This window comes from Colobus angolensis, unplaced genomic scaffold (assembly GCF_000951035.1).
Source record: "Colobus angolensis palliatus isolate OR3802 unplaced genomic scaffold, Cang.pa_1.0 Scaffold32, whole genome shotgun sequence".
In the NCBI taxonomy this organism is placed as follows: Eukaryota; Metazoa; Chordata; class Mammalia; order Primates; family Cercopithecidae; genus Colobus; species Colobus angolensis.
The window spans coordinates 12,053,826-12,066,892 of NW_012116488.1; the positions used below are offsets into that span (position 1 = coordinate 12,053,826).

Sequence of the window (13,067 nt, forward strand, 5' to 3'; positions counted from 1 at the left end):
TTCAGCAGCTGCTCTTAACTTTCTGCCTTTACCTAGATAAATTAACAGCAGCTGACCTCTAGAGCTGAATTATTTTTGGGACTGGTGGTTGCTAGAATTTTACCCCAGTGGCACAATGAAAGCAAGCAAGTGCCTTCTGTGCAGACCTGGCTCTTCCAAACTTGACTTAGAATGTCAGACTGGAGTGGGGGGCTTAGACTTCCTCACCACCGCCCCTTTTTTTTAAAGACAGAGTCTCACTGTGTCACCCACACTGGAATGCAGTGGCACAATCATGGTTCACTGCAGCCTTGACCTCCCAGGCTCAAGTGATCCTTCCACCTCAGCCTCCTAAGTAGCTGGAACCACAGGTATGTGCCACCATGCCTGGCTAATTGTTTTATTTTTTATAGACAGGATCTCCCTATGTTGCCCAAGCTGGTCTTGAACTCCTGGGCTCAAGTGATCCTCCTGCCTCTGCCTCCCAAGGTGCTTGGGATTCCAGGTGTGAGCCACCGTGTCCGGCACTCTCTCCCAATTTTACAGGTAGAAAAACCAGCCCAGAGAGGCGCCTTGCCTTGCCAAGGTCTCCCTGAGAGTACCATCCATTCCAGGAAGCTCAGACACCTGCAGGATGGGCAGAAGGTACCAACCTGGTACTCAACTTCTGGCAGCCAGTGATGAGATGCCCCTACACATTCAGCGCCCCCATTAGCTCTGCAGACTGTTGTGGGCAAGGTGAACCCCATGCATCCCACGGCCCTGGTGGCTGTTTACAGTGTCCTGTGACTGGGACATTCCCAATAGCCAGGCGTTCGTCCAAAGCTCCTCAGTCTCAGGAACCCACCATGAAAGTGGAAGACGCAACCCAGATCCCAGGTGGGGAGTCTTCAGCCCAGGGTCTTCCAGCCTGGCTGCTGCCCCCAACTCAGGAACCTGCCTCTCTCTCCCCGATCCCACGCAGGACTTACCTGGATCCCTGCCAATCTCCCAGGATGGGGACAAGCACCCCCAACCCCAGCTGAGCCCAGGACCCTGCCCACCCCCTCAATGCCCCCAGACTCTCTCCCACTGGCTTGGAGGTGTTGGTGGTGAGAAAAGGAGGCAGGCAGGTAAGGAGAGGTCGTGATGCTACGGGGCCTGCAAGGCGTAGGCCGGTCAGTACAGGCTGGAGCACTCTGAAGCATGGGGGCTGGGAAAGGGGGTCCTGGGTGTGGAAACCCAGCTCCTTGGATATTTCCTGGAGGGTTTGGGGTGTCTTCTGAGCCCCTGGTCCCTGAGGCTGTTCCAAGACCAGCACACTCTGCGTTCCGTGAGCAGTGCGATCAATCTTACAGTCTCCATTTTGTCCAACATGAACTCCTGGGAGGGAAAATAAATCTCTCACCTGACAGTGTTTTGGCCTCTGGACGCTACTTCCTAGGGACCAAAGCATCGTCAAAGGCTGACCTACTTCTTTAACTCTCACAAGGGCCCTGCAAAAGTCATGGTATCAATGCCACTGGGCAAATGAGCAAACAGAGGCTCAGAGAAGTTAAGTGACTTGTCTGATGTGGCACAGCCAGGAGTGACAGAGCTGGATGACTAGGAGTCCAGATCCTGGTGTAATTTCCTGAAGGTGGTTGCCTGCCTTTTCTCACTGCTCCTCCAAGAAGCCCACCCTGACTGCCCCCAGCCTCCCTCTCTGAAGGGCATTCATTTCTTAAGGACCAGATGAGCCTCCATCTCCTGTTGCCTAGCAGAATGCTGAGCATATTCAGGTGGCTCAATTCATGTTGGCTGAGTGACTGACAGATGTCAATCCAGAGGCCCAAACTGATTGTTGCTTGGGACCCAGTGACATCACCACATAATTTCTTCCTTTTTCTTGGGAAGAAGATGAAATTAATACACTGTGACTATTTAGACAAATGTGTCCTTACTCAGAAATCTCATTTCTTTGAGACATGAATAAGTTACAAGCTCTATATAACTAGGGATGCCAATTACACAGACTTCAACTGAAGGGGGCCCACTGAGTTGTGCCATACAGCGGCCTCAATACTGCCTGTGAGGTTCCTGGAGACCTTCTTAACTGAGCCACAGGTTTGTTCACTGCTGACTGTTGCACTGGACACTAGGGAAGAGACCTGCCCCTCAGTGCTCCCGGGGAGCTAAGTATCCTGTGTTTGGACATCTGCACTGAACCTGCCTCAAATGAGGTAAGCATGTTCTGACTTAGGATGAAGTCAATGCCAAAGGTGGCAGACAGGAGAGTATGGAAAGGATGGGTCTTTGATGATGCCACTGAGCCTAGGATCACACCATGCCTGAAACCCACCCAGGCGCCAAATTTCCACTCATGACACAAGATGTGCCCTGGTAGAGGAGCCAAATGACCTCAGAAAAGAACAAAGTGGGAAGACTCACTCTTCTCAATTTTAAAATTTACTACAAAGCCACAGTAATCAAGACAGTATGGTGCTGGCATAAAAACAGTCATAGAGATGAATGGAATAGAATTGAGAATCCAGAAATAAACTTTCATATTACAGTCAACTGATTTTTGACAAGGGTACTGGGAAAATTCAAAGGGGAAAAATGGAACTTTTTAAACAAATGGTGTCAGGACAACTGACTATCCTCATGCAGAATAATGAAATTGGACCCCTACCTTACATTATATTAAAAAATTAACTGAAAATGAATCACAGATCTAAACAGTAGAGCAAAAACTATAAACTTCTCACAAGAAACAAGTGTAAATCTTCATAACCCTGGATTAGGCAATGGCTTTTTAGATATGACACCTAAAGGACAAGTACATACACATACCCAGAGTAAAACTATTGGATTCTTGGCTGGATGCGGTGGCTCACACCTCTAATCTTAGCACTTTGGGAGGCCGAGGTGGGTGGATCGCTTGAGGTCAGGAGTTCAAGACCAGCCTGGCCAACATGGCCAGATGTATTCTCTACCAAAAAATACAAAAATTAGCCAGGTGGGGTGGCGGTGCATGCCTGTAGTCCCAGCTACTGGGGAGGCTGAATCAGGAGAATCACTTGAACTCAGGAGGCGGAGGCTGCAGTGAGCCAAGATGGCACCACTGCACTCCAGGCTGGGTGACAGACTGAGACCCTGTCTCAAACAAACAAACAAACAAAAAAACAAACAAATTGGATTCCATCAAAATTCAAAACTTCTGTGCTTCAAAGGACACCATCAAGATAGTAAAAAGATAACATGCAAGGTAGGAAATATTTGCAATCACTTATTTGATAAGAGAACTGTATCCAGAATGCAAAAAGAATTCTTACAACTCAACTAAAAAAAGACAAATAGGCCGGGCACAGTGGCTCATGCCTGTAATCTCAGTACTTTGGGAGGCCGAGGCAGGTGGATCACTTGAGGTCAGGAGTTCGCGACCAGTTTGGCCAACATGGTGAAACCCCATCTCTAATAAAAATATAAAACGTAGCTGGGTGTGGTGGTGCATGCCTGTAGTCCTAGCTACTCCGGAGGCTGAGGCAGGAGAATCGCTTGAACCTGGGAGGCAGAGATTGCAGTGAGCCAAGATGCTCCACTGCACTTCAGCCTGGGCAACAGAGTGAGACTCTGTCTCAAAAAAAAAAAAAAAAAAAAAAAAAATCAAATTTTTTAATGGGCAAAGAATTTAAATAGATATTTCTCCAAAGGAGAGATACACATGGCCAATAAGCACATGAAAAGATACTCAACATCATTAATCATCAGAGAAGTGCAAATCAAAACCACAATGAGATGCCACTTCACACCCATTAGGAGGGCTAAATTAGAAAAGGTTGACAATAGCAAATGTTAGCCAGGATGTGGAGAAATTGGAACCATCGTACATCGATCATGGGGATGGTAAATGGTGCAGCCATTTTGGAAAAGAGTTTGGCAGTTCTTCAAATGTTAAACATAGAGTTAACAGATGACCCAGAAATTGCACTCCTAGGTATGTGCCAAAGAGAAGTGAAAACATCTCTGCATAAAAATTTGTACACACATGTTCACAGCAGCAATATTCATAATACCTAAGGAATGTAAACAACCCAGATGTCCATCAACTGATGAATGGATAAACAAAAGTTCTATCCATACAAATAGGCCCATACCATGGAATATTCAGCCATAAAAATAAAGCATTGATTCGTGCTAGGGCATGGATGAACCTTGAAAACATTATGCTAAATGAAAGCAGCCAGATGCAGTGTATCTTTTTGGGAGTGATGAAATGTTCTGGAATTAGACAGGGGTAATGTCTATGCAATTTTGACTATACTGAAAACACCAAAGGGCATAATTGTAAGGGATACATTTTATGGTATGTGAATTATATCTCAATAAAGTTATTATTTTAAAAAGACAGGCTCTGTTGTCAATCAAAGCCAATCAGATCACGTTTTCTGTTACTGCAGTAACAGTATCCTGACTGATGGGGGCGATGAGGAGAGAAGCCCAATGGACTTACAGTGTGAAGTTTAAGATGAGGACCCCTAAGAGGCTTCCTCAGTCACTGAAATGCCCGCTGCCAGCATACTCATATGTGTAAGAGTGTGATCATACCTGTTTTCATCTTTGTGCGTGCAAGTTGATGTCTGTGTGCTTGTTTGCAGGTGTGTCTGTGTGTGTCTCATGTGTGTTGGTATGCAGAAAGCACATGTGGATGTTGATACTATGTATGTGTGTGTGTGTGTGTGTGTGTGTGTGTGTGTGATGTGTCAGAGTGGAGCTACATATAAAGACCAGATGGGAAGTTCCTCTATGCACCCTCTACACTGACACTTCACCTAGCGGGTGCTCAAGTTTGTTGGGAGACTAACAGAGACCTTAGGACCTTACTGCACCAGGCACCCATGTAGCTATGGAAAGAAGAGCTGATGGGGGGCTAAACACAAATGCAGCCTGAGCTAAGGAGCAGGACTAGCTCAAGTTGGAGGCTTGCCTGGGGCAGTCAGGAGCCCCGCGGCCATCTGTCTATCTTTACCTTAATCAGATTGAGCTTGGAGAAGAGATCCATGCTTTTGGGCATGCTGTGGGCAGAGGGGCAGCACTGCCGGGCCATGTTGGTGATGGTCATTTGCATGTAGCTGAGCAGCTGATCCTGCAGGAAAGAGAAGGAGGAGGCGGCTCAGGCTCTCTCCCAGCATCCCCTGCCCCGCCCCAGCTCACTCCAGCCAGCAAAGTGTCGTGGACGCTGGGAGTGTCCTTCTCATCATGGTCTGTATTCCTCTCCTGCAGGGATTGGTTGAGTTCCTCCCCACCTCAGAGCCTGAGCATCCTCCCCTGCAAAGAGGGAGGTTGGACTAACTCCTTTCAGAAGGGTTTCCTGGCTGGAGGCATCAGGGTCCACACCTCGTTAGAATCTGAGGACTGGGAAGGGGCATGGAGTGGGGTCCTGGACTTCAGACCTCCAGGATCCTGGTCTGCTGCAGCAGCTTAGAGACAAAGACCTCAAAGGGGCTCTGTAGACTGTGACCCCCCCAGCTCCCTCCCTAATCCCCTTGCCTCGGAAGCCTTGTCTTCAAACTCAGAACCCCCGAGGCCCAATCAGTCTGGACCTGAGCAGGTCTCACAGTCACTCCATGACCTCATCCTGTGCAGAGAAGGTGTGCCCAGTGCAGCCCTGTGCCCAAGCCACCGTCCCAAGTGTCCTTCCGCAGTCCCTGAGGCCAGAAGAACACAGACTGTTGCCTCCATGTATGGTGAGGAACCGGGGTCCAGCGGTGAGCAGACCACATCCCCAAGGCCAGCAAGGGGCAGTGCAAGAGCTGAATTCTGGAATCCCTGGAATTCACGGCCATGGACTTTGGCCATGACTTGTTCTTTCTGAGCCTCATTTTTCTCATTTGTAAAATGAGTGTGGGTAAAATTTACCAATATTCAAGAACACCTACTCCAGGTCAGACTGTGCTAAGCACTGCCTGGAATGATCAGAGAGACACCAGCGTTGCTGAAGACAGTGCATAATAACCACTCACTTAAATGCCATTATTTTATTATTAACCGCAAACATTACACAAGGACTAAGTGCTCAGCACAACACGAAGCCCTGGGACTGGCCCGGTGAATCCCAGCTCCGGTTCTTGGCAGAGCTCAGTCCTGAAATATCTGTGGCCTCAGTTTTCCCATCTGTAAAGTAACATTTGACCCCTCTAAGAGAGGTCCTTCGAAAGTAAACTGTCACCAAGGAGAAGTAAGTGGTGCGGGTATGTCTGTGTGTATGTCTGTATGTATATCTCTGTGTCTGTGTGTCTGTACATGTGTTTGTGTGTGTCTGCGTGTGTGTCTGACTGTGTCTGTGTTTCTGTATGTCTGTGTGTGTCTGGCTGTGTCTGTCTCTGTGCATTTGTGTGTATGTGTCTGGCTGTGCGTGTTTGTCTGTCTATATGTCTGGTTGTGTCTGTGTGTCTATGTGTCTGGCTGTGTCTATGTGTCTGTGTGTCTCTGTGTCTGGCTCTGTGTGTGTGTGTCTGTGTGTGTATGTGTCTGTGTGTGTTGGGAGTGATGATGGAGGCATCAGCTTCCCCCTTCCCACCCTTAGCCCCACCCCCAGGCTGAAAGACTGGACTCACATTATAGCTGCTGCTGGTGTGTGTGTTTGCGTCGAAGTCAATGTCCTTCTGGTAAGTGATGCTGTGCTCCAGCTGCCACCACTGCTCCTGCTTGCGGTGACACTTCTTCTGCAGCTGATACAGCCGGGTCTTGAGGCTCTGAGGCAGAGGGAATGAGTCATCTTGGTACAACCATGTGCCCTGGTCTGAGTCCCCAGGGTAGTATGTGCAATGACAGGATAGGAGGAAGGAACACTTCTGGGTGGCTGGGGCCATTCAAGGCACCAGAGATGCAGAAAAGGCCATGTCGAGGCTGATAGAGTTTACCCGAGCCCCAGTTCCTGATGATTTTATAAAGGGGAGTTCCCCTACACAAGTAATCTTGCCTGCCACCAGGTAGGACATGCCTTTGCTCCTTCTTCAACTTTCACCGTGATTGTCAGGCCGCCCCAGCCATGTGAAAGTGTGAATCCATTAAACCTCTTTTTCTTTATAAGTTTTTTTTTTATTTTTTTTTTTTTTTTGAGACAGAGTCTCACTCTTTTTGCCCAGGCTGGAGTGCAGTGGTACAATCTCGGCTCACTGCGACCTCCACCTCCTGGGTTCAAGTGATTCTCCTGCTTCAACCTCCCAATTAGCTGGGGTTATAGGCACACACCACCATGCCTGGCTAAGTTTTGTATTTTTAGTAGAGATGGGGTTTCACCATGTTGGCCAGGCTGGTCTTGAACTCCTGACCTCAAGTGATCTGCCTGCCTCGGCCTCCCAAAGTGCCGAGATTACAGGCGTGAGCCATGCCTGGCCCTCTTTTTCTTATAAATTACCCAGTCTCAGATATTTCTTTATTAGCAGCATGAGAAGGAACTAACACATCCCCCCAGCCAGGCCCTGTGGGATAGGAATTTGAAAGATACAGAACAGGCTGAGTGTGGTGGCACACGCCTGTAATCCCAGCTACGCAGGAGGCAGAGGCAGGAGAATCGCTTGAGGCTGGGAGGCGGAGGCTGCAGTGAACTGAAATCACGCCACTGCACTCCAGCCTGGGCGACAGAGTGAGACCCTGTCTCCCAAAAAAAAGAAAGAAAGAAGGAAAGGAAGGGAGAGAGAAAGAGAGAAAGAAAGAGAGAGAAAAAAAAAGAAGGAAGGAAGGAAGGAAGGAAGGAAGGAAGGAAGGAAGGAAGGAAGGAAGGAAGGAAGAAGGGAAAGGAAGGAAGGAAGGAAAGAAAAAGAAAGAGACGCAGGACATACCCTTGTGGCCCCACTTCTCTGAGGCTTACTTTTCTCCGAAAATGGGAAGAATAGCATGGCTGGACTTGCCTTATCTCTAGTCCCAGCCTTTGGAATAGCAGCACCTACCTAGAGGTGCTGGCGTGAGATTTAAGTGAGATAAAGCACGTAAAGTGCTTCACGCAATGCCCAGCCCATCAATGAATCACATTCTCCAAATGGTACAGAGTGGTGCCGGCTTGCAGCGCTGCCACTAGGGGGCAGATGCTCTCTCCAAACACCACGCAGCAGCCCTTTCCAGTGAACCAATCAGCCCGTCATCATTCCTCTGGGATCCCGAAGTCCCCGGTCCCCGTGGCTGCATGAATCTTCATGATGCCACGCCTTTGTTAGGGCAGGCTCTTCCACCTGGAGTGCCCATCCCTCCCAGCGGAAGTCCTAATTATTATGAGATAACCACAAAGGAAGAGGAGGGAAATGATGTCTCTGGCACTGACTTTGAGGCAGTTTGTATTTGGTGCCTCGCAAGGACCCTAGCAGCTAGAATGTGTTGCCCCCATTTGACAGACGCAGAAACTAAGGCTCAGAGAGGGTACAAACTAGTCATACAGCTAGTGGGTGGCTGAATTGGGAGCTGAGACCCAGTCCCTCTGCATCCAGGACACATGGCTTTTTGACCACGCAGAACAACTTTTACGCACGAGCTGAGCCTCAGGCAGCAGAGGGGAGAGGAAGCGGATACAGAAGGCGGCTCAGGAGGAACAGCCCCACCCAGGGCCCTCCAGCGTTACACCGCGGCACCCTCCAGGTGCGCAGGAAAAGGGCCCCCACGCCCCCAGCTCCCTGGGCCACCGGGAATGGAACAGACTTCAGGCAGCTGTTACCGCCATGAGAGCCCTGTGACCCTCCTCTAGAGACTCCAGGCTCCGGTGGACGGCCTGGCTCATCTGGGAGAATGCCTCGAGGCGCTTCTGCATGTCCTGGCTGGCTGTGAAGAGCTTCCCGTAGTGCTTCACCATGGCCTCCACCAGCGCCTCCTCCGGCTCCTCCCATCCCGTGCAGCCTATGGAGACAGCGCCATGGCGGGATGGGTGGGTGCCCCTGCAATGGGTCATGCCAACAAGGTGGCCAGGAATTCCGTCTGGGGCCACAAAGTTGAGAGGTGCAGGACAGTCCATGCCAAGCTGACCCCAAGACAGTAGGATGGTCCCGCAGCTCTCCAGGCTTGCCATCCATGCGCGCACCCCCACTCCCCGCCCCCTCCACTTCAAAGGAAGCCTCAACCTTGGAAATTTCAGCCAGAGACTGAGACAGGGATTCTGGATCGAGACTACCGAGCGAGGCCGGAGACTGCCCTCAAGGAGACGTTGCTGCTTGGGGCCTGAGAAGGGGATAGGAATTGTTCCTGTCCTGGGTGAGCAAGTACCAAGTCCTGATGGTTATGCATTTTGGATGGGTTGAACAGCCGGAACTGCTGGATTAGGAAGGTCCCAAACCACGAGCAGCACTGGGTGCTGGGTCTGCCGCAAGCCCCCTGCTTGACCTGCACCCCTGACTCCTCCTTGGCTCACTGCTCAGTATATATCCCCAGCCTCCCAGCCACATCTCCCAGCAGCCAGGAGCTCACCACCCCCAAACCCACCTGGCAGCCCTGTGACTCCTGCCTACGTTTGTGTCCCTCCCTCTGCCTGCAGGGTCATTCTCCCTTGCTACACCCATTTGAGCCCCATGAAAGGTCACCTCCTCCATGAAGCCTTCCCTGACCTCCAAGGCAGAGGTTTTGGAGTTTCCATAACTCCTCTCATTCTAGCACTTAGTACAGTGGCTATTAAGTCAGATGGACCAGAGTCTGAGCCCAGCGCCACCACTTCCTGACTGGGCGACCCTGGGCAAGTTCATTACCCTCTCTGGGCCTGAGTAACACAGTACTGCAAAGCTCATAGGAGGGGTATAAAACGATTTACTAAAAAGCTTAGCACAGGGCACATATTTAATAAATGGTAATAATTATGTATTATTGATGGTGTTGAAATAATAATGATGACAGTAAATATGTGTGACTCCCCTTCCCTTTTCTAATGAGTTTCCAGTACTCATAAAGCAACACACAAAACCTCATCTCAGATGTCCTTATACTCTTAGTTAATAATAGCAAAACAAAAACACAAATCCAAAGACAAACAAAATAATAATAATAATGGCCAATGTTTACCAGGTACTAGCTAAATGCGGGGCCCTGTACTATGCTTATAAAGGATGACTTCATCTAGTCCACATAACTATTGCTCTTCCCATTGTACAGATAAGAAAGTCAAGGCCTTGAGAACTTGCCAGAGGCCACACTGTTAGCGACAGTGAAGCCAGGGTTGGGACCAAGCAGTCAGACTCAGCTGCCTGCGCCCTTCCCCACCACTGTGGGGTTGGCCTTTGTGGGTTCCCATTCTGTAGATGAGCAGCTCATAGCTCCATGAGGCCACACACTGTGTGGCAGTCCTGCAGCCAGGAGGCGGCAGCGGAGAGAAAGGGCTTTCCGAGGAGGCTGAGTACATACCCTCGGGGATTTTCTCAAGGACCTTAATCAGATAGTCTTCAAAAAGCTTGTGCTTCTCGACTTCTCTCTTGAGCTTCTTCTGCCTGTTGAGCCAGATGCAAGAACATGGCCTGGAGGCTCCCAGGTCATAGGATCCCCTGTGAACAAACCTGGGCCACCCTCTGTGATCTTCTGCTTGGACCTGCACTGGGCCGGCCACATACCACTTTATCAGTTGGCCATAGACTCAGGAGTCTCTCCACCTTCATTTCACTGCTGAGCAAACTGAGCCACAAGCAGGTCAAATAAATGCCCATAGCAGCATCTCCTAGGCAGCGAAGAAGGTGCCTAGACTTGAAGGCCAAGTCTTTCTGGCCAGAGTCTACAATGCCTCCTCTGGAGGCTGTGCAGGTGCCTCCCATCTCGGGAGACAGGCCAGCACCTACTAGCTGGTGATGGGGGGCCAAGTGCTTCACCTCTTTGTGCCTGGGTAGCCCATCTACAGCAGGGGTGATGTGAGCTGCTGACCAGGGTCATGCGTGGGGCACCAAGTGCATTGGGAGCGTTCCATCAGAGGTGGGTTCCCCACCAATCCCCGGAGGGGAGAGGGCCACGTGCTACTGCCTGGCCATACTTGACTCTTCGGGGAATCCCTAAGCAAGTCTCCAACAGGTCACCTGTTCTGGACCCAGCCAAGGTCAGCTGTCAAGGGCAGAGACCAGAGCAGAGCGTGGCCTGGCCAGCTGGCTGAGCTCCCAGCCCATTCTCTGGCTATGCAACAGGGGCTGTGCTGGGGGTCTCTGAGTGGCCCAGGGCAAGCCACTCTGCCTCTCTGGGCCCCCCTCTCTCATCCATATGGTTCTGAAAAGTGCAGAACAATATCATCCTTCCCACAGATATCACGTGGGGCCCTGTGAGCCATGATGGTGCTAAACCTTATTGGAATCAGGAAGCCCTCAAAATCTGTTGGAATGGTTGGCCCTTCATAAAAGTTTGCAGAGACACGTCCTTTTGCATCTAATTCAGGTTTTTGTGTGCAGTCTGAAATTTCATCTCCCCAGCCTCCCATCCTCATGGGGTAAGGACCCAGGGTTCCCACTAAGAGTCAAGGTGGCAACCTTGTAGACTGGCCTTAGAGGGGCCGAGTGGACAGGTGCAGACGGATGGTCACCCACAGTCCTCCTTCCTGATGTAGAGGCTCAGCCAGCTGAGGGCCCAGGACTGGCCCAAGATCTGAAGCCAGAGGGCAATAGCCACACCTCTTCTTTCTCCCATCACAGCTGTCACCCAGCCCTGCCCCGCCCATTTGCTTCCAGACCACACTGCCCTCTTCATCCACCCCCTGTCCTGGCCTCCTGAGGGGCATGTTTGCTCAGTCTAGCCACTTAGCCCACCAGGGAGGCATTGGGGCTGGGGCTGGGGCAGGGCTGGTACAATGCGTACTTAGCCTGGAGCTGGTAGAGTTCCTGCCACAGCCCTTGAAGGTCCTCTTCCTTGTCACCAGGATTGCTTGGGCCAGCTCTCTGGCCTGTGTCCATGGCTGCCATCACCCCACTGCCGCAAGCTACGCAGGAGGACAGGAGCCACGTGAGCCAGGCAGGATGAAGACAGACCAAAAAGGAACAGTCACAACTGCAGCTTCTTCTTTGGATCCTCAGAAGCCAGGGTTAGCATCCCCACCTCACAGAAAAGGAGACAGAGGTTCAGAGAGGGGCTGTGACCAGTTCAAGGTCATCTGGCAGGACTGGATGAGGACCCAGGGCTCATTAAATCCCAAGTCCAAGGTCTTTGGGCTTCATCCCCAGCTCTGGAGAGGTTGAGGGTGCCATTCTGTAGGGGCCTTGTTTCCCTTGCAGCCCTATAACTGGTACAGCCCCATCACCCCCATGTCTTCAGTTCCTGGCTACCAAGATGCCTGGGAACTTTCAATAAGTGCTGGCTTCCAACAAATTCTGGAAGGAGTCATAGGGTCAAAGCTGGAGCTGGTTCAGAAAACAGCCTGCTTAGGGACGAGGCAGCTTCATTATCATCTCTGCCCACCCACCCCCATCCATGCCTTTATTCACTTAACCAACATTACATGCTCTTAGCTTGTACAGTGCTTACAGAACTACAGTGGAGACTAAGCAGAGATGCTTCAAACAAGCTCATGGTCAAGCTGGGAAGATGGTCTAGTTACAAGTAGCTTCAGCACAGCCTTGCAAATAGTTCCTGGGCCACTCGCCCAAGGCTGGTACGCAAGCATGACCTTCATTGGTCAACTGCTAAACCAGCCCAGTGCGTTGAGGAGAGAAAGTGAGGGGCTACAAGGTCAGCCTTTCTAGCCCCAAGCATCAAACACAGGTAGACAGGCACTGTAGGAGGAAGGGGCCTAGCTGACTCACCTACAGCTCCAGGAGCACAAAGCCACAGCCAGGCTGTGACATCACAATGCTGGCTTCTGTCCTCATGATGTGTCCATTGCAGGATCCACCTGTGGAGGGCCAGATTCTCCATGGTCCTAAAACCTCCCACCCCCACCTCCCAGTCCCGTTCCCAGGAAGATGGGGAGGAAGGGCATTGGCAACCCCATGGGAAACTTGGGCTATTTTTGTCCTTTCTATCCAGGCTGCCCAATTCCCATTGGCCTGTCCTGGGACTCTCCCTCGACCCCATCCCACCTGAGTTTGGTGGTTGCAGCTCAGGCATTTCCCCATCAGCCCCTCAAGGCTCAGCCCCACCCATGGCTCAGGACCAGGGCTGGCTCTGTGCAGGCGGTGGGAGCAAGCTGAAGG

General features: G+C 50.9%; 1 protein-coding gene across 1 annotated transcript; it reads right to left on the reverse strand.

Annotated features, from left to right (window-relative positions):
* Positions 1–1,086: 1,086 nt before the first annotated feature.
* LOC105518563 lies at positions 1,087–12,675 on the reverse strand. Its single transcript, XM_011951595.1, has 7 exons — positions 12,400–12,675; positions 11,737–11,973; positions 10,315–10,397; positions 8,648–8,826; positions 6,558–6,695; positions 4,970–5,086; positions 1,087–1,341 (listed from the first exon to the last, which is right to left on the reverse strand). Exons 2-7 carry the CDS (start codon positions 11,838–11,840, stop codon positions 1,138–1,140), a joined length of 825 nt encoding a protein of 274 aa, XP_011806985.1. The 5' UTR covers positions 11,841–11,973; positions 12,400–12,675; the 3' UTR covers positions 1,087–1,137.
* Positions 12,676–13,067: the final 392 nt, after the last annotated feature.